Source organism: Peromyscus maniculatus, chromosome 20 (genome assembly GCF_049852395.1).
Source record: "Peromyscus maniculatus bairdii isolate BWxNUB_F1_BW_parent chromosome 20, HU_Pman_BW_mat_3.1, whole genome shotgun sequence".
NCBI lineage: Eukaryota > Metazoa > Chordata > Mammalia > Rodentia > Cricetidae > Peromyscus > Peromyscus maniculatus.
In genome coordinates, this window is record NC_134871.1 from 68,431,783 (window position 1) to 68,458,590 (window position 26,808).

A 26,808-nucleotide genomic window follows, 5' to 3' on the forward strand; every position below is an offset into this window, starting at 1 on the left:
CTCGTCCCCGTCAGTGTCCCTGTCACAGCGGGTCCCCGTCAGTGTCCCCGTCAGTGTCCCTGTCACAGCGGGTCCCCGTCAGTGTCCCCGTCAGTGTCCCTGTCACAGCGGGTCCCCGTCAGTGTCCCTGTCACAGCGGGTCCCCGTCAGTGTCCCCGTCACAGTGTCCCCGTCCCCGCGCGTCCGTCCCCACTGCCGCGGGGCTGCTGCAGAGCACGAAGATCTCCTCCAAAGCTGCATAAGACAAGTTTAATTTCCAACCAGGGTCACAGTCATTGCATTATCCCACATTTTTGAGCAAGGATAGAGAAGGTGAGTTATTAAACATATACAGTCTACATTCCAGAGAAAGGAAAAAGAAAAAAATCCCACTTCAGAACTGCAGATACCACTGTAACACCACAAACTTCGGAGGCGGCAGAGGGAAGGGGGAATCCCCAGAAAGAAAGCTGGAACAAGGAAGATCAACAATTAAACCAACTTCAGAGACGCAGGAGAGGGAGTTTACAGAAATGGAACGGAACCCCCAACCCCTAAGGACTTGCTAGGTGAACGGGAACATAGAAAGGCCCGTCCCCCACCTCCCCCAGGAGCCAGAGATGTTACCAAGATGTTACTGCCCCCTGCTGGACGTATCTGGAGCAGCATCAAGTCAACATCTTCAGCTGCCTCAGCCTGCTCAGCCTCAGGCTGGTCCCAGGAGGCTGAGAAAACCAAGATGCTGGGGCGGTGGGTGGGGTGGACTGAGCCTGCGATAAACGAAACCTATGTGGAACTACTACCTAAGAGGCAAGGTCAGAAAGCGCGGCAGAGGAAGAGGCACAGTCCTCACCACTCATAGAGAGGAGAAAATCAAACAGAAGACAAAAACAAGGAAAAGAAAAACAAACAGGCCACAACAGTGAAGGAACTGAGAAGGCAAAGCAGAGCTCAGAGTGGCAACAGAGGGGAAAATCAGAAACCGGCGGAGAAAGTGTGGGGGGCAGTGTCCGGAGTGAGAGTGATGAACTAACTCACTGTAAAAGGAAACAGAACACCGGCACACACACACACGCACACACACACACACACACACACACGGTATCTGGGGTTTAATAACACAGCACTAAGTGCACTGAGGGAGACACCCCTGGAACCTCTCAGTTTGGCTGGGGTAGGCTGGGGAACTGATCTGCCTGCTGTGGACAAAGCTGGCAGGAAAGCCGGCCAGAGTGGAGCTCAGCAGGGCCTTCTGGGAAGGGGTCCGTCCCTCAGCCATCCTGCAGAGGGCCCAGGGTCCTGGCCTTAGCAGAGAGGTTACGACAGCTGGTTTGGAGCTCAGGGCGCAGCCAGCACACACAGGAGCCCACAGGGCAGCCACGGCCTCACTGCGGCAGGACCCAGGTCAGAGTCTCAGGAGTAAGCAGGGGCCTCCTACAGACCGCAGCAGCATCCGACCACAGACAGGATGGAGGAGGGAGGCCCCGATTATCACTGTCCCAGCGCCAGCCGCACAGGGTCCTGTTTCCTCCATTCCAACCCCCTCAACCTATTCAAGGACGTGTGTGAGGACTGAGGAAAGCTGCCAGCAAGGAGGGTCTGAGGCCCGCACACAGCCGGACATCGTCTTTAGCTGGTCCTGCACTAGAAAGAGACTGGCGCACAGGGGTTGATACTGAAGTCTGCTAGGTCACCCCTACGCCATGGCTTCTGTTACCCCACCTGGTCAGTCCCCAGCAGGCCAGCAGGACTACTAGGTGAGAGAATCTGCCCAAGGACAGATGGAGCCACCCAGGCCCGAGCTCGGAAGACTGAGGAAGGTCCAGGAGGGCAGAGGCAGGATGCTCCACACCTTACCTTCTAGTAACAAGAACAAGATGGAAACAGACCACGCTCCACCCCTCGCCATGCAGGTCCCACAACCCACCTCCCTCTGAGCTTCTGGGGAGGATCTCATGATGGTGGGGAGGACTGATCAAAGTGAGCGGGTTCCTCTCTCCTTCCCACCACCGAGGCAGCACAGGACGGCATCTCGTAGGAACAGTCATCTAGAGAGAAATGCCGTTTCTCACGCTCATAAGGGTGGAGAAGAAATCTAAGGAAGACGGCTGCAGAGTCCACCATCTGTCCTAACGTCAGGAACACCTCCTGCGGAGAGGAAAGCAACGGGACCCACCCCCATTCCCCTGATCTCACCAACACAGAGGGCAGATGACGGGCTCCACTGGGCAGTGTCCTGGCCGCAAGCCCTGAGCTGCTCTCCACTCCCTCCCCCGACCCCCACATATATATCTCTCTATACACGTATATACAGGCGCACACATGCACGCACACACAGAGAGGCCCGTGCAATTTCCATGTAGAACAGGAGAGGGTTAGAAGAAGGAAAGGAAGATGGGGCAGAGTGGCCAGGGGGACAGGGAAGGAGCCAGTGCCAAACAGCCCCGGAAAGAACAGCCCACTCTTCCTCCTGAAGCCCAGCAGGGAGACCACCCCATGAAACCATAACAGCCTCGTTTGTTTTAAATCCAGTAAATTGGAATGATTCATCATCGGGACAGCAGTGGGGGACTGATCATGTCAGTGACAGGGAGGGAGGGAGGGAGGGAGGAAGGGAGGAAGGGAGGGAGGCACAGGAGGCAAGGCTCTTGCTGGGCACGTAAACATGATACCCAGGACTGGCCACACTTTCAAGAGGCAGGAAGGGAAATATGGGAGGGAGACAACAGGTACGTGGCGGAGTGGGTGGGGCAGCCAGACGAGGCTGCCTGCTCTCACTTCTTGTTCTTGAGTTGATTGGCCAGCCAGTCCAAGCCCTCATAGAGCCCGTCCCCGCTGGTTGCACAGGTGGCCTGAATGTACCAATTGCGGTGGCGCAGAGAATGCAGCCCCAGCTTGTCTGTGATTTCAGCAGCGTTCATAGCATTCGGCAAATCCTGCAGTGCAAGGAGACACACACACAGATACCTCAGGATCTCCCCAAGTCTTCTAGGGCCCCCGTTTACCAATGGCACATCTGTGGCCACCTCCTCCTCCATCTCAAGACCTGAACCAACACTCTAGGCCCAGAAGGCCAGACCCAGACAGCTTTCCATGAGGAGAGGTGGGTTATAAATGTGTGATTCAGACGGCCAAAGGATCAAGTCTGACAGCAGTAAGGCCAGTTAGTTCCACTACAGGGCACAGCAGGGAAGACAAAAATCCTGCAGAGACGGATCTACCACATTCATCCTGAGGACTAAAATGCTGCTAAATTCAACTGGGCTGGAGAACAAGGAAGGGGCATGAAGAAGCCAACAGCTTGTCTTTCCCACACTACCAAGTGGACAACGGTAGTCAGGCCTCTCCACACAGTGACCCCCAGGGCTCCATGTCGTCTCCCGTCAGGACGAGGGAGACATGGCACCTGCTTGTTTGCGAACACAAGGAGCACAGCGTCCCGGAGCTCGTCCTCCGCCAGCATCCTCATCAGCTCCTCCCGGGCCTCGTTGACTCGCTCCCGATCATTGCTGTCCACCACAAATATCAAGCCTAGAGACAGAGAGAGCATGGAACACACAGAGCTAACTGAAGTCTGCCTCCATCACCACGCCCTCCAAGCACATGCCCCCCCTTCTCTCCACTTCCAGGAGCTGCATCAGGGCAAGGGCTGGCTGCCCAGAACGGAAGAAGACAGCCATGCTCTGCACAAACCCAGCAGAGCAGTGCCAACCCTGGCAAGTCTGTCCGCCATACCTTGGGTGTTCTGGAAGTAGTGTCTCCAGAGGGGCCGAATCTTGTCCTGGCCACCTACGTCCCATACTGTGAAGCTGATATTCTTATATTCCACTGTTTCCACATTAAACCCTTTTGGGGGAAAAAGGTCAATGGTTAATGGCCTCAAATACCAGACCTACAAATAATGACCACTAAGCTTATTCCCATTTTTTTCTTCTCAGCTTTGGACATGACACCAACAACAGGAAGCTTAAGGGATCCTAGGACCTGGTGATCCGTGACCTGGGTAGCCTGAAAGAAAATCTGAAAGAGCTGGAGAAACGGTTCAGCAGCTGGGAGCACTTGTTCTTGCAGGAGACTAGGGTTCAGTTCCCAGCACCCACACAGTAGCTCACAACCATCCCTAACTCCAGTTCCAGGGGATCTGACGCCCTCTTCTATCTTCCATGGACACTAGGCTTGCATGCATATGGTACACACACACACACACACACACACACACACACACACACACACACAGAAATAAGCATGTTATATATATGTATATATGTGTGTGTGTGTGTGTATGTATGTATGTATGTATGTATGTATGTATGTATGTATATATATATGAAGGAAAACCTAAGAAATCAACAATGAGGCCTGGTCAGAAGGTATGTATGTATGTATGTATGTATGTATGTATATATATATGAAGGAAAACCTAAGAAATCAACAATGAGGCCTGGTCAGAAGGTGCAGAGCTGCCTGGGCAATATGAGCCAACCTTCTCCTCATTCATTCAGATTCTCGTTCTCCGTTCTACAAAGGAACAACTAATTGTCCCTTGGTCACTAAGAAGTATCTAAGGTAAGCCGTGGAGCTGAGAGGCAGAGACATCAGACAGCTACAGTGCCGGGGCCCACGTCTGTAGCAAATGTCCTCCGCCAGCAGGCAGGTCTTAACCAAGATGCCACCACCGTTTTAAGATCTAAACCAAAGCAATTCCAGGCCTCTGGCAGGAACATCAAAGCCCTTCACCTGCTTTCCAAACAACACAGAGAACAATCCAACTCCAATGCCTGAGGGCAACTGTTGAGTGCCAGGCTGCGGAAGTTCCCGCATCAGGGAGGGCCAGGGCAGGTGGGCAAACGGCAGCTCCAGCACCTGCCGGTAAGTTAAACAGATCCTCTCTGAAGCCCACGAATGTGTGGACTCGCCGGGGAGAATGGGCCAGGAGGGAGATCCACAAGCAGGCCCCCAGCCTTCCATCAACCCGCAACCACAAGCTGGCCTAAGCTTACCAATGGTAGGGATGGTGGTGACAATCTCCCCCAGCTTCAGCTTATACAGGATGGTGGTCTTCCCTGCAGCATCCAGGCCCACCATCAGGATGCGCATCTCCTTCTTCCCAATTAGGCTCTTCAGAAGGTTTCCAAAGATATTGCCCATGATTACAGTGGCTGCTTTCTGAGGTCAGTGGGACCCAGGGAGAGGCAGTAGTAGTCTGGGTTTAGCCTGGTCCCTGGTATGGAGGGCTTGATCCTAGACAAAGCAAACACAAACTCCTTACCATCATTTGCTTGTAAGGACTTCAGATTCATGGAAATGGCCCAAGTCGTCGCTGGAGTTCATTTACAACTGGCTGAGCACCAGGAGGGACTATGAATACCCAGGCCACTCACAGACTGAACTTCTGAGAGGAGAGGCAAAGCAGGAGAACGCAGGACCCTTGCTACACAGGGAATCTACTCTAGGAGGGTTGCTTACTTCATCTTTGCAGATCTGCATCTGAAAATCGAGAAGGTTCTAACCGGTAATTTCTAAAGCCTTTTTAGTTCTGATGTTCTCTGTTACACCCTAAAGCACTGCAAACCCATGTGCGCCTCTCCCTCACCAACCTGACCGAGCTTCTGAAGAGGGTGGTAGAGAGTGGAATGAGGAGTGGCTGGGACTCCTGACAAGGCTCAGGCTTGCCAGGTTCCCAAGGTTTACGCTCTGCTCTAGTCAAGAGCTGGTTCTTTCCCTGCCTGTCACTCTGTAATTCTATTTTCCTTCCATACCAATGTAAACGAGGAAGACACACAGCAAGCCTGACCCCGAAGAGGCCTGTTTCCACTCTGAACTGCTGCAACCTGTGCCCTCTCCTGCAGCTGCACACTGAGCTGGGAGGAGGGGGGAGCTTTGCTCTCTCGGGCCACCCAGGGAGAGCTCTTCCACAAGGTCAACTGCAATGAGGTGATCATCTCATCCCTGCATCTTCCCTAACCCCTTCAATCTGTTTTGTCCACAAAACAGCCAGAGTGATTTTAGAGGCCAAATCAGGTCATGTGGCTCTTCTGTTCAAAACTTTTGGCTGCTTCAAGCTCCATTTAGTAAACCCAAGAAGCCCTTGCAGCTCCTTGTTCCTGAAACCTAGAACAACGCTTGGTGCAATTCAACAGTTAAATTAACTCCATCAATCCCACCTCTAGCTCCAGCAAACTGAATGCTTATGCACGGTATACAGTAGACAGCTAACACACACCTGCTAAATGGACGAGAGCAGGAAGCAGCACTGTGAAGAGTTAAGACACCAGTATGCCCATTCCAGCTACTGCTGCCGACAGAGCTCATGCGTGTATGCATTCATCCCCTTCCCAGTCACAGGACAGTCACAGAAATGTGCACCTGAGACTCATGTGCTAGCTCACACCTGTAATCTCCTCAATCGGAAAGTGGAGTCAGAAGAATCTTAAATTCCAAGCCAGTTCCACAGCAAGACCACCCCTCAAACCAACCCTCACACAAACAAAAGACACTTTTTAAAGTTTTATTATTTTTATATTTATTTAACTTTAGGTATGATTATCTTGCTCACATTCCATTGGATGGGGGTTAGACAGAGGGCTCAATGGTTAAGAGCACTGGCTGCTCTTCCAGAGGACGAGTTCAGTTCCCAAGAACCACATGGTGGCTCACAACCTTCTATAATGGGATCCAATGCCCACTTCTGACCTGCAGATAGATATTCACACACACAGAGCACTCACCTACATAAAATATGTAAATAAATAAATCTCTAAAAAACAGAACAAAACCAAACTGATCAGCTGTGAGCTGCTCTATGGGTGCTGAGAACTGAACCCAGGTCTTTTGCAAGAACAAGTACTCTTGACGCTGAGTCGTTTTTCCAGCCGCCTTCAAATGTCTGCGCTAGGGTCTTAGTTGCCCAAGATGAATCTGAACTGCTCCTCTTGCCTCTACTTCCCAAGGGCTAGGATTACAGGTGTGCACCACCACTTGGAAATGTACCCCTGAAACAATCTGAAATGGGGGTTCGAACCACCCATGCCAGCCAGTTCTCTGTGCCTCAGGAGGCATGTGTCAGCGGCGGCTTATTCAGCAATCACTGTATGCCAGCTGCTGGCACTCGAGCGAGTCTGGAGACCAGCGACACCCCCCCCCCCAACCCCCGAAGGCGAAGGAACAGGTCAAGACAGAGCGCATCTAAACCCAGGAATGTGAACGGTGGATGATGAAGAACGCTATTTACAAGGTAAAGCATGCAAGTCTGGTGAGTTAGGCTATTTTGTTCTGCTTTGTTCTCTCTACTCATCTGTAGCAAATTCCAGACTAGTGCACAGAAGTCAGATCAGCAGCCACTGGAGACGAAGTACTAGGTTGTCCAAAAATAAAAAAGGAACAGTGGGTGCGAGTGTTTCATCTTCGGGCATCCCCAGACAGCCACTAAGGAGCCGCTAAGATGTCCTCTAAGGTGTGGCTCTCCCAGGTTTCTCAGACGAGCCCAGCCTCTGACCCACGAAGCTCACACCCCAGAGACAGGGCTTGGCTCAACTTTAGGGTTCAACCTCAGCCATGTTGCCCACTGGCCAGCCTTGCCACCCTTCCTGCTCCAACTCATCCAGTCAGGTCTAGGAATCTCTGCATTCCTAGGTGAGGCAGGAAGGAGCAGGGGTGACAGGGGGTGACAGGGACACTTGTCCAGCTGCTAAGATCAGGTGATGCCAACTGTGACAACCTCAGAGAGATGGACTTCTGGCACCATGACCTCCACAAAGAAAACCTCCAAGTCTGGGGATCAAGCAAAGAGGTGGTATTTGTTGAAGGTTCACTATTAGACTCTGGCTGAAATCTTAAACTTATGTCATATATTTCCCACGGTCCTTCATGACCAGATTAGCACCGACTAAATGATGACAGTGAGAATCGCAGCTGAAAGAGAAAATCACCTGGCTTAGAACCTGTAATAACCCTTTGCTCCGATTCTCTGCTCAACTGTCACGCTCAAGTTACAGCTCAGAGCTGCCCCTAAACTGAGCAAAGGTGACATGTGCCTCCAGTCCAAGCACTGTAAGGCTGGAGCAGGACGGCCTGGGAAGAGAAGTTAACTGTAACACCTGCTTCTGTGCCATAACACGCCCTCCGAAGGTCACGGAATGACGTGAGCATCTCATACAGTGAGTATTACTTTGTAAAGCTTAATTTCTTATAAGCCGGCACATAACTGTCCCTAATTAAAATGCAATCCCCATGGCAAGATCTATATCCTTTACTTACTTGGGGCTGTCTTCACTCCCATGACGCCATCACTGTGGATGTTCCCTCATGCATATTGACTTGAGCCTCAACTAGAGACATCTCTATATCATTTCTTCTGTCCAGTAGGATTGGTGCCTTTGTACTACTGTTAGGTGATCAAATGTGCTGTCAAGCTGGGTATGGTGGTATACACCTGTGGTCCCAACACTTCAGACTCGTAGACAAGAGGATCAGAAGTTCAAGGCCACCTACAGCTATCTATCAAGTTTGATGCCAGTGTGGGCTATAAGAGTTCTCGAAAGGGCGGGGGTGGGTGGGAGTGGGGGAATCATCAAGAATGAGCCCCTACCAAAGCAACGTCCACTACATTTCCATGTTCAGTGACTACTATCACTGTCCCACATACCCAAAATAAAGGCTGAGGGGACACTGGAATAAATGGAAATAAATCCAAGGTGACGGACAAGCCACAGCGCTGCTAACCTGTTTCTCCCAAAGGTAGCCCAAGCCTCTTTCAAAGGCTCTGGAAGACAGGCGGGTAAGGTACCTAAAAGGGAAGGAGGAAGCGGATGATGGCAAGGACAGAAATAACCTAGAGAAAATCCCAGTGCCAAACAGACCAGGCACAGGCCACTGCAAGGCCTGCAGATGCCAATGGAAATGTGTGCATTTAAAAAAAAAAAAAACAAAAAATTGCTGGTGCTGGTGGTGGTGGTGGTGGTGGTGGTGGTGGTGGTGGTGGAGGTGGTGGTGGTGGTGGTGGTGGTGGTGGTGGTGGTGGTGGAGGTGGTGGAGGTGGTGGAGGTGGTGGAGGTGGTGGTGGTGGTGGTGGAGGTGGTGGAGGTGGTGGTGGCGGAGGCGGCGGTGGTGGTGGCGGAGGCGGCGGTGGAGGTGGCGGAGGCGGCGGTGGTGGAGGCGGCGGCGGTGGTGGTGGCGGTGTCGCACACCTTTAATCCCAGCACTTCAGAGGCAGAGGCAGGGAGATCTCTGTGAGTTCCAGGCCAGCCTGGGCTACAGGGTGAGTTCCAGGGCTACCCAGACAAACCCTGTCTTGAATAACAACAAAAAAATAGAGCAAAACTGGTAAAATTTCCCCTTTCCATTAATATGCAAATTAAGTGGATAAAGATCTAAATTAAGTATCTGGTAGCTACTAAGCACGCCCCCTCCCCCAGCAGTCAGGGTTTATGACTCCCGGGTTTTTAGCATAACTGGGAGCTTGACTCAGCATTCCAAAGGAGATGCTGACTTCTTTGCCTTTCTCTATGCCTCTCTGACACACTAAGAGATAGCATGTGCCCCTGTAGTGGGTAGCCCTTCCAGCTTTGATCTGGAAGTTCCAACCCCCATGGAGGCTTCGGTAACTGTCACACCTACAAGGCGGGGCCAAGAGAGGGCCCTGAAGACCCGAGATCTGGAGGGGTGGCTCTTTTGGTTCCTGGACCCTGGACGCTGTAGGTAGACTGCGCAGAGTCCTCCAGAGAACACTGCCGGACTGCGCTACACCTTTCCCAGACCCTGTTACCTATCCCTTCACTTGTGAGTTACCCCACAAAATAAACCTCCATTTTAACTACGTGGAGTGGCCTTAATAATTTCACCAATATGCCCCATCACTAGGACGGTGGCAGCTTTGAGCAGTGTGCCAAGAACACAAGTCCTCGCCTATGCAAACAATTATCATTATCTCTTTGGTTGTAAACCTCAGCCTTTTCAAGGGCTGGGCCATCTCACTAACCCTACAGAATTCCTTCACCAGAATGCATTCCTAGAAGGACACCGCAGGTCATCTGGCCATGCATCTCAGCTGGAAGAGTACCTTCCTAGCTTGTATGGAACCCCGAGTTTGATCCCTAGGACTTCATGAAGCCAATCATGGTCGAGCATGCCTGTAACCCTCACAGTCCTGGGAGATGGATCAGAAACTCAAGGTCATTCTCCACTATGAGCTGGACTAGAGGCTAGCCTGGAGTACAAGACCCTGCCTCAAGAGAAGGAGGGAGGAGGGAAAGAGGTGGAAGAGGAGAGAGAGGGGAGGGAGGGAAAGGCCAGGAGAGACGAAGCCTGAACGACATCTCCCTATTTAGCCAAGTTACTCCCTTTCCCCATTTGTGGACAGGGCAAAATGGCCAGGGTTCCAGGGACTACTGGAAACCAGGAGAGCAGTTAAAACAGAAAATGAGACTCCAGATGAATAATGAATGGACAGTAGCAATCTCTCTTAACAGAGTATCTCAATAGTCTATTTTACATTCAGAAATTTTTGTTAATTGGGGTTGTAAAACTAACAAGAGCTCCCAAACTGTGCTCTAGCACCAAGCGGGGCACTGCTGGAGCTCAGTCAAGCACACCGACTGACTGAGGACCCATTGGAGGACATCCTCACCAGGGACCAAGTGCACTCACTCCTCCATTCCCGGCAAAGGCAGCTGTTGCTAGAGCTGGCTACTCAGCCATCTTGGCTTCTGTACTCTGCAGAAAACATGCCCGTCTCAACCTTAGGGCATTCTGACGGCCACAGCCTAGTCGGCCTCGCACACTCCTCCCATCGGATTCCAAGACTCAGACTCCCATCGGAGTCTATCAGAGGACCTGGCACTACCTCTTCTTCTTCGGGGTCCAGAGGAAGGCAGAAGAACCTCTCAAACCCTCTGCTGCCAGGCAAGATAGAATAAGAGCAACTGGTTCCCAGGTAATTTTCAAATAGAGGTACCGTTAATAGAAATGCTATTTGAAACACTGATAACCAAAAGTGTGGTGGTATTGTTTTCCCCAAAATATTGTGTACCTTAACAAACTTATCTGGGGTCAGAGAACAGAAAAGCCACTAGGTAGGCGGTGATAGCACACACCTTTAATCCTGGCATTCCAGAGATAGAAATCCCTCTGGATCTCTGTGAGTTCAAGGCCACATTGGAAATAGCCAAGCATGGTGACACGCCTTTAATCCCAGAAAGCCAGCCTTTAATCCCAGGGAGTGGTGGTAGAAAGTAGAAAGATATATAAGGCGTGAGGACCAGAAACTAGGAGCTTTTGGCTGGGTAAGCATGTGGCTGGTTAAGCTTCAGGCTTTCCAGCAGCAGTTGAGCTGAGAGCCATTGGGATGAGGACGCAGAAGCTTCCAGTCTGAGGAAACAGGACCAGCTGAGGAATTGGCAAGGTGAGATAGCTGTGGCTTGTTCTTTCTCTCTGATCTACCAGCATTGACCCCAATAACTGGCCTCGGGTTTGATTTTATTAATAAGAACTTTTAAGATTCATGCTACACAAAAGACCAATAGTTTAGGGCATGGTAAGCCTGCATTATTCTCCAGGATAGGTGGTTGGTGAAGCTGTGATATATATATAGTTTTTTGAGATAGGGTCTCTCTAGACCTGTCTGGCCTAGAACTCACATAGGTCCTCCTGCCTCTGCCTCCCAAATGCTGGGGTTAAAAGTGTGTACCACCATGCCTAAAGATAGGTAAAGCGTAAGTTTTATCTAAAGAACTTGAGATAGAACTTGAGTCAGAACACAAGAACTGACTGGAGCCGGGCAGGGTTGGTGCACGCCTTTAATCCCAGCACTCGGGAAGCAGAGCCAGGTGGATCTCTGTGAGTTCGAGGCCAGCCTGATCTCCAAAGCAAGTTCCAGGAAAGGCATAAAGCTACACAGAGAAACCCTGTCTCGAAAAACCAAAAAAAAAAAAAAAAAAAAAAAAAAAAAAAGAACTGACTGGTATCTTAGTAACGTCTAAGATTTTCAAAGTCAAGAAATCACTTCTTTTGTCTGTCATCGGTGATTCATCAAAAAGTACACTAAACAAGGATGAGGGACTAAGGATGAACTCAGTTGTAGGGTGATTGCCTAGCATGAGAAAGGGCTGGTTCAATCCCAGGACTGCACACCAAAGGTGTGAGGACACACAACTCTAGCCCCAGCACTAAAGATCAAGGCAGAAATACTACAAGTTTACACTTGTTCTTGGCTACATAGCAAGTTCATGCCAGCCTAGGAAAAAGACAAAGAGGTAAAGGGTAATTCTCAGACATGAAATCTCACTCACACCTGCACCAACCACCAAAGGAAAAGCAGTAACCAGGTAGTAAAACGGGAATGTACAGGAAACAGTCTGTGCAAAGGCATAAAGACCTGAGGCACAGATCCCACATTTTATTGGTCAAGGTCATGGCAACTGGGAAGTAATTTCTTTGGCTGAGCATTGTTAACACACGGAAGTGATACGGGATGGTACTGGAGAGATGAGGAAGGATTGATCACAAAGGCCCTTAACAGCTAAAGCAGAGTAACATGGTCAGACAAGTACTTTAGAAAGACCATTCTAATAGCAGATTCACTACTAAATAAAAAGGGCAAAACTGAGCCGGGCAGTAGTGGCACACACTTTTTTAAATCCCAGCACTCGGGAGGCAGAGCCAGGCAGATCTCTGTGAGTTCGAGGCCAGCCTGGGCTACAGAGTGAGTTCCAGGACAGGACAGCCAGAGCTACACAGAGAAACCCTGTCTTGGAAAAAAAAAAAGGGGGGAGGGGGGACTGAAAGCAAAAAACATTTGACAAGTACAGTAATACAGATGAGAAATCAAAGTTCTTTTTGTTGTTGTTGTTTTTCCCAAGACAGGGTTTCTGTGGGTGACAGTCCTGCCTGTCCTAGAACTCACTCTGTAGACCAGGCTGGCCTCGAACTCACTGAGATCTGCCTACTTCCGCCTCCCAAGTGCTGGGATTAAAGGTGTGCACCACCACCCATGCAGTAGCTCACAGCTGTGCTAACTCCAGGTCCAGGGGACCCACTGCCCTCTCCTGGCTTCCACAGGCACTGCGCACACGCACACACAGCAAGTTCCAAGACAGCCAACGCCACATTGAGACCCTGGATCAAAACTAACGTAGAACGCACAGGCTTAATGACTGATTAAATGTAAGAGTTAGAGAAGCCAAACATGACTTGGGAACTGGGTGGCAATTCTTCAGGCAGGAAAAATAAATAAATAAAAACAAAATTCTAAGCTCACTTTTCTGTGGGTGTAAGCATGTGCATGTGAGTGCAGGTATGGTGGCCAGGAGAGGACCTGAGAGCCCGGAGCTGGAGTCACAAGCTATTGTAAGGAGCTGACATGGGTGCTGGGACCCTACCTTGGGTCCTCTGGAAGAGCAGTTTGTGCTCCTGACCACTGAGCCATCTCTCCAGCCCTTTAAACACTGAACTTTGATGTGCAAACTATGAAGTCCAGTGGACAGGGGTGGGCTGGGGACCTGGGAACCACCTATGCAAACAGTGACTGACTCAGAAGGAGCCAAGACGGCCGCTCTACTAAAGCTGCTCTTCCCTTCTTGTAGCCAAAGCCCACTCTGTTTCAAACTGGGGTGTATTTCAGCAAAGATGGCTCTTCCTCGGCCCTAGGAATGGAAAATGACCTGGGTAAGACGTGGGGAAAGTTCCCTGGGAGCATCTAAGAATGTTTCCATCAATCTTTAAAAGGAGCATGAATGTCCTCTTGTCTAGCCTCCAGCTGATACACAAAGACAAGACGGTAAACCAGGGGTGGCAGCTCACACCTGTAATCTCAGCACTCCGGAGGCCAGGACAGGAGGCGTGCGTGCCGAGAGTTTAAAGCTAGCCTGGACTAGAGACCGGTCTCAAGGGGAAAACAACAACAAAATCAGTGGAGGGATGGCTCAGTCACTGAGGCGCTTGTCTTGAAAGCACAGGGACCCGCTGGAGCCCCAGAACCACATGCAACAGTCAGCTCTGGAGGTACACTTGTAACCCCAAAGGTAGGAAAGCAGAGGCAAGGGAGACCCTTGACTCACCGTCCAGGCAGCCAAGCCAAGTCATTCCTAAGGATACCCACAGTTGTCCTTCAGCCTGCACACGCACACGCACCCCCATGCACAAAGGAATGAGGGGGGGGGGGACAGAAAGCTGTCCCAGCAGGTCAACACACTTGCCACTAAATATGACAACCTGGGTTTGACGCCCAGGATCCTTGTGGTTACCCTCTGACCTTGACATGTGTGCCATGATGGCTGCCTTCTCCCACATACACAAATAAAGAAACGTAATTTTTTTTTTGGAGGGAGGAAGGATTCGAGACAGGGTTTCTCTGTGTCATCCTGGCTGTCCTGGAACTTGCTCTATAGACCAGGCTGGCCTTGAACTCAAGAGATCTACCTGCCTCTGTCTCTGCTGAAATTAGAGGTGTGAATCACCATCATCTGAAAAATAAATGCGGATTTTTAAAATTTAAAAAAAAAAAAAGGCTAGTTGGGAGGCTAGAACAATAGCTAAGAGGTTAAGAGTTACACAGTGAGATTCTGTTTCAAGTAAAACAGAGTCAGAGGAAGGACTCAACCATGAAGAGGACTTGTGACTCTTGCAGGGGACCCGAGTTCAGTTCCCAGACCTCACACGGTGGCTCCCATCTGTCTGTAACTGTAGTTCCATCGTTGTGACATTCATGGGCACCAGGCACACACGCTGCACACACATACACACAGTCAAACACTTATACACATGAAAAGAATCTTAAAAAACAAAATAGGATGATAAGCTATCTTAACAAAGGACATACATAAGAGCTCTGGTGTTGAGAGGCTGAGACATACAAGGCCAGCCTAGGCTACAGTGAGACACTATCTCACAAGAGTCACCCACCCAAATAATAATAAAAATTAGATAAGCAGAAAGCGGGAGAATAGACCGGCCCTTTAATGACAAGCTAATGACAAGCGAATGGATTAAAAGGTACAAAAGCTGGGAGGGGGCACTGGGAGGAGAGGAGGGTGGGGAAACTGGCCGGGATGTAAATAAATGAGTCAATTTATTTATTTATTTATTTATTTTGTTTGTTTGTTTGTTTTTTTGTTTTTTCGAGACAGGGTTTCTGTGTGTAGCTTTGAGCCTTTCCTGGAACTCGTTTTGGAGACCAGGCTGGCCTCGAATTCACAGAGATCCGCCTGGCATAAATTTATTTATTTTTTTAAAAGGAACAAATGGTTCCAGCCTCATACTTTAAAAGTACTTATAAAACTCACCGTTTTGAGCCGGGCGTGGTGGCGCACGCCTTTAATCCCAGCACTCGGGAGGCAGAGACAGGCGGATCTCTGTGAGTTCGAGGCCAGCCTGGGCTACCAAGTGAGCTCCAGGAAAGGCACAAAGCTACACAGAGAAACCCTGTCTCGAAAAAAACAAAAAAAAAAAAAACCTCACCGTTTTATCTCCAGGCATATGGTCCAATGGCTCCAGCGACACTGCTGTGTGACTGTCGCCATTACCGTCTCCAGAACGTTCTACCTTTCCCAAGTGGAACTGTCCTTGTTAAACAAGAATCCCGTTCACGGGATGGGGATGCAGCACCTGAACATGGTATGCACAAGGCCCTGGTTTCTACATGCAGCTCTGTGGGGCGGCCACTAGGGTGTGGGTGTGCGTGTGCGTGCGCGCGCGCGCGCGCGCGCGCGCGCGCGCATGCTGTGGGACACGTGTGGAGGTCAGAGGACAATTCTGAACAAGTGGTTCTTTCCTTCCATCACAGGGTTGTAGGGCTGGTGGCAGTACCTCCACCGCTGGGCGTCTCGTGCCCTTGTACCGGTTAGTTTGTCAGCTGACCCGAGCTAGCACCATCTTTGAAGAGGGACACTCGACCGAGGAAACGCCTCCATCACATGGGCCATAGCAAGTCTGCGGGACATTGTCTTAATTGACGGATGTGAGAGGTCCCGGCCCACCGTAGGCAGTGCCGCCTCTGGGCAGTGGTCCTGGGTTGTGTGAGCCGGCTGAGCAAGCCATGGGAGCAAGCTGGTAAGCAGCCTCCCCATCTCTGTATCAGCGCCCACCTCCAGGTTCCTGCTCAGATTCCCTTCGTGATAAACTACAAGCGGTAGATGAAATAAACAAACCCTTTTCTCTCAAATTGCTTTCTGTCATGGGCTTTATTACAGCAACATAAGAGACAGCATTCTACTGTCTAAATTCATAACTTCACTGGTCTATCTCAGAGAGGGCAGTATCTGCCTGTTATATCTGCCTTACTTTAATCAAATTCCTTGCTACTTTAATAAACCTGGGATACATGAGACCCTCCCTCTCCAAAAAAAAACCCTAGCTGAGTGTGGGTGTGGTGGCACCACCATGAGTCTGAGGTGAGCCTGGGCTACATACTGAGTCTTACTTTCTGCTGAGTGCCTCAACCCTTGGGCTTACACCTATATTGAAATCTTTATTAGATCTCAACTCTGCTTCGTTTAAAAGGAAACAAAACCAAACATCAAAAGGGCAGAGACAGCAGTCGGGAAGGACCACCAGAGACATCACCAGAGTAAATCAAGTGATTGCACATCGGGGCACACTGAGGAAGATCACTACCAGCAGAGGGTAGGGCTGGGGTGCAGTTTCACGGCAGATCACCTGCTTTAGCATCCATGGGGGCTGCAGAGATGGCTCAGCAGTCAAGAGAACTTCTGCTCCGGCAGAGGACCTGAGCAAATCCCCAGCACCCTCGTCAATGAGCTCACAACCACTGCAACACCAGCTCCAGGGCTGACACCCTCTTCGGGCCTCCTTGGGCATCTGCACACATGTGCTATGTACTCACAAAGACCCACACGTAAATAAAAATAAACTTTTTAGTAAGGATACATGAAAGCCTAGGTTTGAGAGCCAGCATTAACACATACCCCCAAAAAAGGTAAAAGGCTAGAGAAAGGTCAAATTAAATTAAGACTTTAGGTAAATAAAATTACCCATGGTATGAGACAATCAGTAATGATCCTGGTGTGCATTAAAACATGCCTAACTCCAACTGTGCCCGTGATAGTGGCTACAATTGTATTCAGGTCAGAGTTGGAAACGCAGTAAATCAGAATCTGGAGAAGACTCCAGGAAACAAAAATCTAAAAGAGGTCACACCAGACAAGGATGGGCCAGAACCCCTTGTCTGATGGAGGCTCAGACTCAGTATATGAGCATGCATGGTCAAGGTCCAAGTGTGATCCTAACACTCAGGAGTCAGAAGCAGGCAGACTCCTCGCCCCAAAAGAATGATCTAGTCAGATAAAATAGACCAGATAAAAACCATTCACCTAGGGCTGGAGAGATGGCTCAGAGGTCAAGAGCACCGACTGCTCTTCCAGAGGTCCTAAGTTCAATTCCCAGCACCCACATGGTGGCTCACAACCATCTGTAATGAGATCTGGCTACACAGAGAAACCCTGTCTCAAAAAAAAAAAAAAAAAAAAATTCACCCATTTTCCCCAACATTCTGAGGCACTGTCCTGACCAAAGCTCTTCAGCCTGCCCTAGTCTTTTAGCGTTTGGGGGTGGTGGTGGTGTTTGTTTTTAAATAAAAAGTTTTTTAAAAAGCTGGTTATGGTGGCACTTGCCTCATTTTATGTGTGTGGTGTTCTGCCTGTATGTACATCTGTGCACTGAGAGCATGTCTGGTACCTGTAAGGTACCAGGCACCAGGACAGAAGTTGGATCCCCTGGAACGGGAGGTACAGACAGTTGACAGCTGTCACGTGGCTGCAGGGAACCAAACTTGGATCCTCTAGAAGAGCAGCCAGTGCTCTCAACGCTAAGCCATTTCACCAGCCCTGCTTTATTTCTTACAACCTGAACAGCTTACACCTGCTCCAAGTCCAGGTAGTCTATGGCTGCTTCTATCTCTGCCTGTGGATAGCCAAAACACTATGTTCTCCTCATTACAAAAATCACTGAAAACATAACAGTAACTGTGGGTAGTGGAAAGCCTTAATAAAGCCAATCTGGCTCCTGGTGCAGGTCAAGATGGAGTTCACAGTGAACGCGTCAAACAGAAAGCCAGAATCTGGACAAGGCCAGCTATAGCAGCACCTAAGGGGGACTGGAGAGATGGCTCGGCAGTTGAGAGCATCGGCTGCTCTTCCAGAGGACACAGGTCCAATTCCCTGCACCAGCATGGTGGCTCACAATCATGCGTTAACTCCAGTCCCAGGAGATTGGCCACCTTCTTCCGGCCTGCACATGCACTGCAGGCATGTGGAACACAGACATGCACAGCCAAACACTGATATACTGGGTTTTTTTTTTTTTTTCTTTTAAAAGAGCCTAAAGAAACGGAAAAATGTGGTTTATGCACGCTCGTCTGTTTCACTTTCTGGAGATAAAGCCTCTCAAAGTGCCCCTGATGCATTCCAGGTCAGCTGGAGGCACCAATCACAAAGCCAGTGGATGCCCAGGCAGGACTTCAGGAGACCAGAGTCTGCAGACCCATCAGCTCAGGTTTCTAGCTGCTGTCCTAGTATCATTTTCTGTGTGTGCCATAACAGAAAAAAGGTTGGGAATTCCTGCAGACATGAACTCTACCTGCAGGGCTGTGTGTGTGTGCACAGGTTCCTGTCCTAGACTATGAACTCTACCTGCAGGGCTGTGTATGCTCCTGGTCCTAGACTATGAACTCTACCTGCAGGGCTGTGTGTGTGTGTGCACAGGTTCCTGTCCTAGACTATGAACTCTACCTGCAGGGCTGTGTATGCTCCTGTCCCAGACTATGAACTCTACCTCCAGGGTTGTGTATGCTCCTGTCCTGGCACAAAGCAGGGCTGACCTGGAGCTGGTGACTGACACACTTTCTGAAATGGTCCCATGAGGAAGACTAAATATTTGTACTGTCAAGACAGAAAGTAATCCACTTGTGGCCCCCAGTCCTCCTGAATGTGACAAACTGGAGATGTGGTTTCCATGTTCTCAGAGCCCTAGTGTTCCTTGGATGGGACCAAGAGGCTGCCAAGAGACCAGGCATGGTATCTACCTGTAATCACAGCACATGGGAGGCAGAATCAGGCCACTGTGGTCTACATAACAAATTCCGGGCAATCTGGATGCAGGCAACCCCCTCTCAAAAAGGGATTTGGGTACAGATGGCTCATCAGGCAAAAGCACTTGTTATCAAACCTGAAGACCCGAATTCAACCCCAGGATCCACACAGTGGAAGGAGAAAAAGAACAAGTTGTCATCTTACACATTCACACACGCACACTGAATGGCATGCACATCCCCTCACACACATACAGTAACTAAATAAAAAAAAAAAGCTGGAGAGATGGTTCTGCAGTTAAGAGCACTTACTGCTCTTGCAGAGGACTCAGGTTTGGTTCCCAGCATCCACATGGTGGCTCATAACCACTCATAATCCAGTTCCAGGGGATCTGACACCTTTGGCTGACCACAGGCACCAGGCGCCAGACACATGGTGCACATACAGACATGCAAGAAAAACTCTCATAGGAATCAAAATAAATGTTTTTTTTTTTTAAGCCAAGAAAAAAAAGAAAAGGTCTAACTTAAAAAAAAAAGAAAAGAAAAGCTGCCTGGGATGAAGAGGCCTCACATACAGAGGTTCTAACTATCTTCCCCCTCTCCCCAGCACCATACCCACCCACTTCTCTCAATAAAACATTTTATGTATTAGACTAAGGTTTTACTTAGGGTGAAGTATGAATGGAACTCAGCTCAGTTGGAGCGCTTGCCTGGCATGCACAAGGCGGTGAGTGTGTGTGTGAGTGTGTGTGTGTGTGTGTGTGTGTGTGTGTGTGTGTGTCACTCACACTCACTACCTCGTAATGGTTATGCATGCCTGCATCCCAGCACTACAGCAGTGGGGGCAGGAGAATCATCAGTTCAAAGACATCCTCAACTACTTGGCTAGTTTATGAGGCTAGCCTAGGCTACGTAAGACACCCCCCCTCTCACACACACACACTTTTCAACAGAAAGCAAATGCTCTCTTGCATCCTAAATTCATTATATTGTAAACGTTCACAACTGACTCACACAAAGAACTAAAATGGCATGGCAGGCTCTCAGCAGCAGTGGAGAGCTACAGGGCACCAGGAGACCTGTCACTCAGTTATGTGACCCTTCTTGAGGAACGTGGCAACAACAGAGGATCCCTCAAGTCTTAAGCCACTCCTTTCCAGTCTATGTGGTTTAACAGATCCTTTCTAGAATTCCACAAGAAAATTATAGCACATGGCCAGGCAGTTGGCGACACATCCCTTTAATCTCAACACTCACCAGCACTCACAGGGCTAGGGAGGCAGAGGCAGGCAGATCTGAGTTCGAGGCCAGCCTGGTCTACAAAGCGAGTTCCAGGACAGCCAGGGCTATACAGAGAAACCCTGTCTCTAAAAGCCAAAAAAAGAAAGGAAGTAAGTAAATTATAGCACATTCACAAAAGACAATTCTTTCCCAGACAGAATATGAAGCCTTCACTTAGTTTGTGTGAGGTGGTGGTGGTGGTGGTGGTGGTGGTGGTGGTGGTGGTGGTGGTGGTGGTGGTGATGCACACCTTTAATCCTAGAGTCAGGAGGTAGAGTCAGGCAAATCTCTGAGTTCAAGGCCAGCCTGGTCTACAGAGTGAGTTCCAGGACAGCCAGGGGTACAAAAACCCTACTGAAGAAAAACAAATGGCTCAGTGGTTGAGTACAGGCTGCTCTATGGAGGAACCAGGATCAGTTCCTAGCACCACCAGCATCCATAACTTATGTCAGGGAATCTGACAGGGAGCTGAGTTAACAGTTATAAATGCCCAATGTGGGCGCTAGGTAGGAATAACTCTGAACTCGCTCTCCAGCCCTTAAAAAGGTAACTACACCTTCATGGAATGCACATGCAGTATACGTGGGCAGGTGTATGGCAAGTGACATGTGGAGGTCACAGGACAACTTCTGAACACTGGTTCTTTCCCCACGTGGGTTCCAGGACACACACCCAGGCCTCCCAGCTGGGCTTCAGGTGCCCCTTACCTGCTAAGGCAGGTTCTCATCTTCCTAAAGCCGCAACCCTTTAATACACTTCCTCATGTTGCAGGGACCCACAACCACAGCCTTCATTGCTAAGACGTAACTGCAATGGTCTTAGGTGACCCCTGGGAAAGGGTCCTTCAAATCCCAAAGGGGTTCAGACCCATAGGCTGAGAATCACTGTGCTGAGCCTGAAGTCTCACTGGTCCCTGAAGCCTTCATTTTGGTTGGTTGGTTGGTTGGTTGGTTGGTTTTTAAACATAGGGTCTCAGTTCCTGAAGGGATGGCTCAGTGGTTACAGCACTGGCTGCTCTTCCAGAGGACTCAGGTTCAAGTCCCAGCACCCACATGGCAGCTCACAACTTTCTGTAACTCCAGTTCCAAAACACCAATGCTCATAAATAAAAATAAACAAACAGGGTGTCACTAAAACTCAGACTGGCCTTAAACTCAGAGGTCCACCTGCCTCTGCCTTCGGAGTGCTGGGACTAAAGGTGTGTCACATGCCCAAGGAAGTCTTCACTTTTTTTGGAACTCCTTCCAAACGTTCCCGAATTCCTTTTATTATAGAAGTGTTATTTAATTCTTTACCCCAACCCCCCAATGGAGAAGGCCTGATAGAGAACTACAGACATCATAACCTCTGGACCTTAACACAATGTTTTGTGAAACGGGAACTCAGAGATGGACCTTTTTTTTTTGTTGTTTTTTTGTTTTTTTCAAGACAGGGTTTCTCTGTCGTGTCTTGGTGCCTGTCCTTAATCTTGCTTTTGTAGACCAGGCTGGCCTCAAACTCAGAGAGATCCGCCTGGCTCTGCCTTCCGAGTGCTGGGATTAAAGGTGTGCACCACCACTGCCCGGCAGATGGACATTCTTAAAAGGGCAAAAAACTAAACGAAAACACTGTCAACGGGGATCCTAAATACTGGAAAACTCAATCTCTAAACTCAACCAGGATGTTCAATCTCCTCCCAGTCACCGTCACTTCTCAGATTTGTGTTCTGCTAAACAGGGTGTCTAGCCAGGTGGTGGTGGTGGTGGTGCATGTCTTTAGTCTCTGTACTCAAGAGGCAGAAGCAGGAGGATCTCTGTGAGTTCGAGGCCAGCCTGATCCAGAGTGAGTTCCAGGACAGGCAAGGCTACACAGAGAAACCCTGTCTCAAAAAAACAAAGTAACTAAATAAATAGAACAAAAACAAAAATCCAGGGTGTCATTTCACTTATCCCAGGCTGGTCTCAAATGCAAAGTGTAGCTGAGAATGACCTTGAAGTTTTAAAATAGTTTTTATTTATGGTATGGGTTCTGGTGCTGTGACTGAACGTGTGTCTGCACCACCTGTGTACCTGGTGCCTGCAGAAACCAGAGAGGGTGTCAGATGCCCAACAACTGGAGTTACAGACGGCTTGAGCTGCCATGTGGATGCTGGACATCACATCCAGGTTCTCTGGAAGAGCCTATACTCTTGACCACTGAGCCATCCTTCCAGCCCCAATCTTTAATTTTTGATCCTCTTGCCTCTGACCTCCCAATGGTTTGTGGTACCTTACCCAGCCAGGGACAGAACGTGAGGCTCATGTGCGCCACTCTACCTGAGCTCCACCGCTAACCCTGTCTTTAAAAGGCTGATTTATGGACGTGTCTTCGTGTTTTGAATGCTCATGTACAAGCACCAGGTACCTGCCTGGTGCCCACAGAGGCAGAAGTCACCGGGTACCCTGGAACTGAAGTTAAGGATGATTTCAGGTGGGTGCTGGGAACCAAATGCTCTCAACTGATGAGCCATCTCTTCGGTCCCATCCTTTCTTTTTTAATTAAATTATATGTGTGCACGTGTGCATGCAATGCCCAGGAGGCCAGAAGAGGTTGTTGGATCTTTTGGAACTGAAGTTACAGGTGCTGTGGGTTCCTGATATGGATGCTGGGAACTGAACACCAGTCCTCCAAATAAGCAGCAACAAGCAAGCTTTAACCACTGGGCAAACTCCTCTGGGGCCTCCCTTTTTTCGAGACAGGGTTTCTCTGTGTAGTTTTGGAGCCTGTCCTGGATCTCGCTCTGTAGACCAGGCTGGCCTCGAACTCACAGAGATCCACCTCCCTCTGCCTTCCAAGTGCTGGGATTAAAAAGGCATTCGACACCACCCAGGCCCGTTTTTCTTAAACAAGGTCTCTTGTAGCATCCAATGGCCTCTAACTCCTGATCCTCTAACTCCTCTAATTATCTTGCCTCTACCTCCCAAGTACTAGGAGCACATCCATGTCTTACTTATCACACTCAGCTATAGAGTGACTTTTCTTTTAAAAATAAATAAATAAATAAATAAGTAAAAATTTTCTTTTTACACCATTTTTGTCTGGAGGCCAGAGAGTAGCTTTGTAAGAATCGGTTCTCTCCTTCCACCATGTGGGTCTAGGGCAGGAGCTCAGAATCAAACTCGATCGTCAAGCTTGGCGGCAAGAGTTCTTCCCCCGAACCATCTCACCAGGCCTACGGTATCACCCATGTCTCCACATCCAAGATGACGGTTCTGGGCCCTGGCCTGCTCCACCTTCACCTCCTGCTGAAGCAGCAAGAAGCGCTCTCTAACCTGACACTGGGAGAGAGATGTCACCACTGTGAGACACTGTATAAAGTCCCTGTAACCACTGCCCCTCCTCACGGACACCAAGCAGCTCTTTGGGAACTTCCTCTCTTTTGAGGCAGTCCTAAGCGTCCGCAGTCATCGCTATTACGACGATGACGGGTTATTAATAGCAGTAAACACGTGTTGGTGCGTGTCTTGCACAATACTCAGTATGTTGTCTCAGTTAGTTCTCATGACAGCCCTGTTAGGCAGCTGCCCCCATCACCCTCTGCACACAAGGACAATGAAACTGGGAACAAGAAATTTTACCAAATGTCCACAATAAACAGATGAACCCCCCCCCCATTTTGTCTGATCCTAGAGCCCACCTTTAATTACTGTCTCTAAAAACACTTTTAACCAAATGGTGAAAGGAGCCAAACCCCCTGGTGTGGGCGTCTCTTAGGATCTGTTTCCAGTTCTGAGGAAGCAGATTCACTGTTACCCCAGCTTTAACAAACCCGGTTTTGAAGAAGTTTCTCCTTCTAATGAACAGAGATGGCCGCTGTCCTTGAAGGCCATTTCCCCTCATCGTAAATACTGGAAAGGGAGAAGATGAACACACTCCACAGCATCACCCTAAGACCCGACAAGACTTCTCAACTGCTTGATATCCTCCAAATATGTCAGGTTTTTCGTTTGTATTTACTTTATTTTGTTAGTGATAGTCTTGCTATGTAACCCAGCCTGGCCTAACTCTCCATCCCCCGCCACCGCCGCCTCTTCCTAGTGCTAAGGTTACAGTCCCCGTCGCCAGACCTGGCCTTCCTGCTCTTTTCCGTGAACCACAGCTAGAAACCTTGCAGATTTCTACACACACGCCTACCCTGTGTTCACCTTCTAAAAGCAAGATCCTTGACATCAAACCTACCATGTCTCCAAAAAGGAAGTGAGGATCTGCTGTGGGGGCTCACACTTTAACCTTAGCACTCGAGACAGAGGCGGGCAGCTGCTGGGGAGCAAGGGGACTACCCAGAGAGATCTGTCTCAAAAAAGGAAAAGGAGGAAAAAAAACCAAGCAAGGGAGGGGAAGGGAAAGAGAGAGAAGGGAAGGAGAACCGTGCAAGTTGGCAGGAGGTGAGTGTGTGCCACATGGAGCCTTCCTTTCCCAGCTGCCTGCAAGGTCAGTGATTCATTCTGTGCAAAGACGAACCTACGCGGATGAGCCTTTCTTAAAATGGGCTTTAACAATTTATTCAAACTCAGGACCAATACGCAAAAGACCCATCCTCTGGCCACTGCCTGTCCCGACAAGTGGAGACACTACCCCCAAACAGGCCTAAGGCAAAATGGCAGCCAAGACAGTTTCCATCTACCTGACTGGAGGTATGCAGAGACTGGATTCTATCCTGTCGCCATGAGTCAAGCGATCAGACTCCTGCAGCAGATCTCCCAATAAAACTTTCATGCCACAGACCAAGGGTGAACCAATCCAACGGCAGCAGAAATAGGTTTTACATTACCTTTCTCTTCACCCTAATGACCTCACTATTTCCTTCTCTCTCCAGACCACACACTCCTCCACCACATTCTTCCTGGCCCAGAGACCAGCAGTAATAGAACCCCAAAAAGGAACAAGACTCTCCCAAAGAGAGTTACCACTTAACTAATCAAGTGGCCCGTTTTTAACAGGGAACTTTACCTCCCCACCTCCCCCCTTCTTTCAAAGGATTGGCGTAAGCAATGGCTTCATTTTCTGTTCCGGGAATCCTGGGACTTCCTAGAGAAAGAAAGCGGATTGGAAGACACAAACTCAGGGCCAGTGACAAGATGCTCCCTCCTCCGGTGAGACCGCCCCCGCTACGCCTGGGGGAGGAAGGCCCCACCTCTCTCCTCCTAGCGAGCTCAGGGCCCCCTCCCCCTTCTCCAGCCTCCTCTCCACCCTCTCCCCACCTGCTGCCCTCTTCCCAACCTGCCCTTCCTAGCACCCCCAAAGCAGAACATGAGAACAGTGCGCAGCGGTGCCTCACCAGTAGGCCCTGAAGCTAAAACCCCAATCCCCGTGCCTCACGATGGGTGAGGAAGAATAACCATAGCGAGGCTTTTCTTTGGTCCCCCCCCCCTGCCCGCCTCCCCCCCATACACACACAGCTTAGGCGAGGGAGAGAGAGGGGGGAGAAAAAAAAGGCAGCATTCCTCATAGCCTTTAAAGAGAAGGAAAAGATCCAAACAGCCACACCGCCCCCGCATCACCTCCCCCTGGTCAGCTTGCCTCCCCCCCCCCGGCCCCCTCCCCCAGCCCTCGAAAGCTCCACCTCTGCAGCCCGGGGGTCGCCCCGTCGGGCGAGGCGGAGGACAAACCCGCGTGCGCCCCCCGCCCCCACCCCAGCTCGGCGTCCTTCAGCTGCGGGGGCAGGAGCGGGGCTGGGGACACCCCCGCCCTCCAGCCCGGCGGGCAGCGTCCCCCGCGCACCTCGCCAGGGCCGTGCGGGGCCGGACCACGGCAAGGGGGGGGGGGGGGACCCGGGCTCCTCGGCTCCCACCCTGAGCCAGCCGGCCTCTTCCCGGCCCGGACCCGCCTTCCTCCCTCTCCAGCTCCGAACCTGTTCCTGCTCCGGGCGCCGCGGCTGCCGCTGCTGCCGCTGCCAGCGCCACCTCCGCCCCCGCAGGTTCCGCCTGGCTCCCGGGCCGCTGCCTCCGCGCTCCCCGAGCCGACCGCCGCGAAGCTGGTCCGCGGGCCCGCTCCTCCGCTCCCTCCTTCCTTCCCTCCACCTAGCACCGGAAGCCGCGACGGCGACAGGAGCTGTGCGGCGGCGAACCCCCACCCCCAAGCCCGGGATACTTCCCACCTCCACGATCGCGCGAGAAGTGCGCGGCGGCGAGCGGCGGCTCTCGCGAGACCCGGTCGCCATGGCAGCGGCTGCAGCAGAAGCGGCCCTGGTGCTGAAGCTGAGGCTGGGCGGGGGCCTGTGTGGTGGTGGGGGATGCTGGAAGATCCGGAGGCAGAGTTGTGGAGAGGAGGCTGTGGGGACGGAGGTGTGAGGCTCCCGAGCTGCACGGCCTGGCCTGGAACCGAGGGCCGAGGGCCACACTCCGGCTGCACTGGGCAAGGGAATCAATCTCTGGGGTTTCTCAGGCGGAGCCAGCCCTGGAGCGTGGATGGCGAAAACCTTTGCTACCTCTCAATCCTTATTTCTAGTCACCAGCGCTCCACACGCACCCAGCTTGCAGTGCCGCTCAACT

At 50.5% G+C, this 26,808-nt stretch overlaps 1 protein-coding gene across 1 annotated transcript; it reads right to left on the bottom strand.

Annotated features, from left to right (window-relative positions):
- Positions 1–235: 235 nt before the first annotated feature.
- On the bottom strand, positions 236–26,308 carry Arf3 (ARF GTPase 3). Its single transcript, XM_006974380.4, has 5 exons — positions 26,169–26,308; positions 4,980–5,220; positions 3,715–3,825; positions 3,386–3,510; positions 236–2,915 (listed from the first exon to the last, which is right to left on the bottom strand). The coding sequence occupies exons 2-5, from the start codon at positions 5,125–5,127 to the stop codon at positions 2,754–2,756; spliced, it is 546 nt and encodes a 181-aa protein (XP_006974442.1). The 5' UTR covers positions 5,128–5,220; positions 26,169–26,308; the 3' UTR covers positions 236–2,753.
- Positions 26,309–26,808: the final 500 nt, after the last annotated feature.

What these genes read in the sequence shown, in the direction of transcription:
- Arf3 (XM_006974380.4), bottom strand. Translation starts at nt 5,127, where the DNA reads ATGGGCAATATCTTTGGAAACCTTCTGAAGAGCCTAATTGGGAAGAAG. An exon ending in CACCACCATCCCTACCATTG is followed by an intron (nt 3,826 to 4,979) that starts GTAAGCTTAGGC and finishes TTCCCCCAAAAG; the next exon opens with GGTTTAATGTGGAAACAGTG. An exon ending in CTACTTCCAGAACACCCAAG is followed by an intron (nt 3,511 to 3,714) that starts GTATGGCGGACA and finishes CTCTGTCTCTAG; the next exon opens with GCTTGATATTTGTGGTGGAC.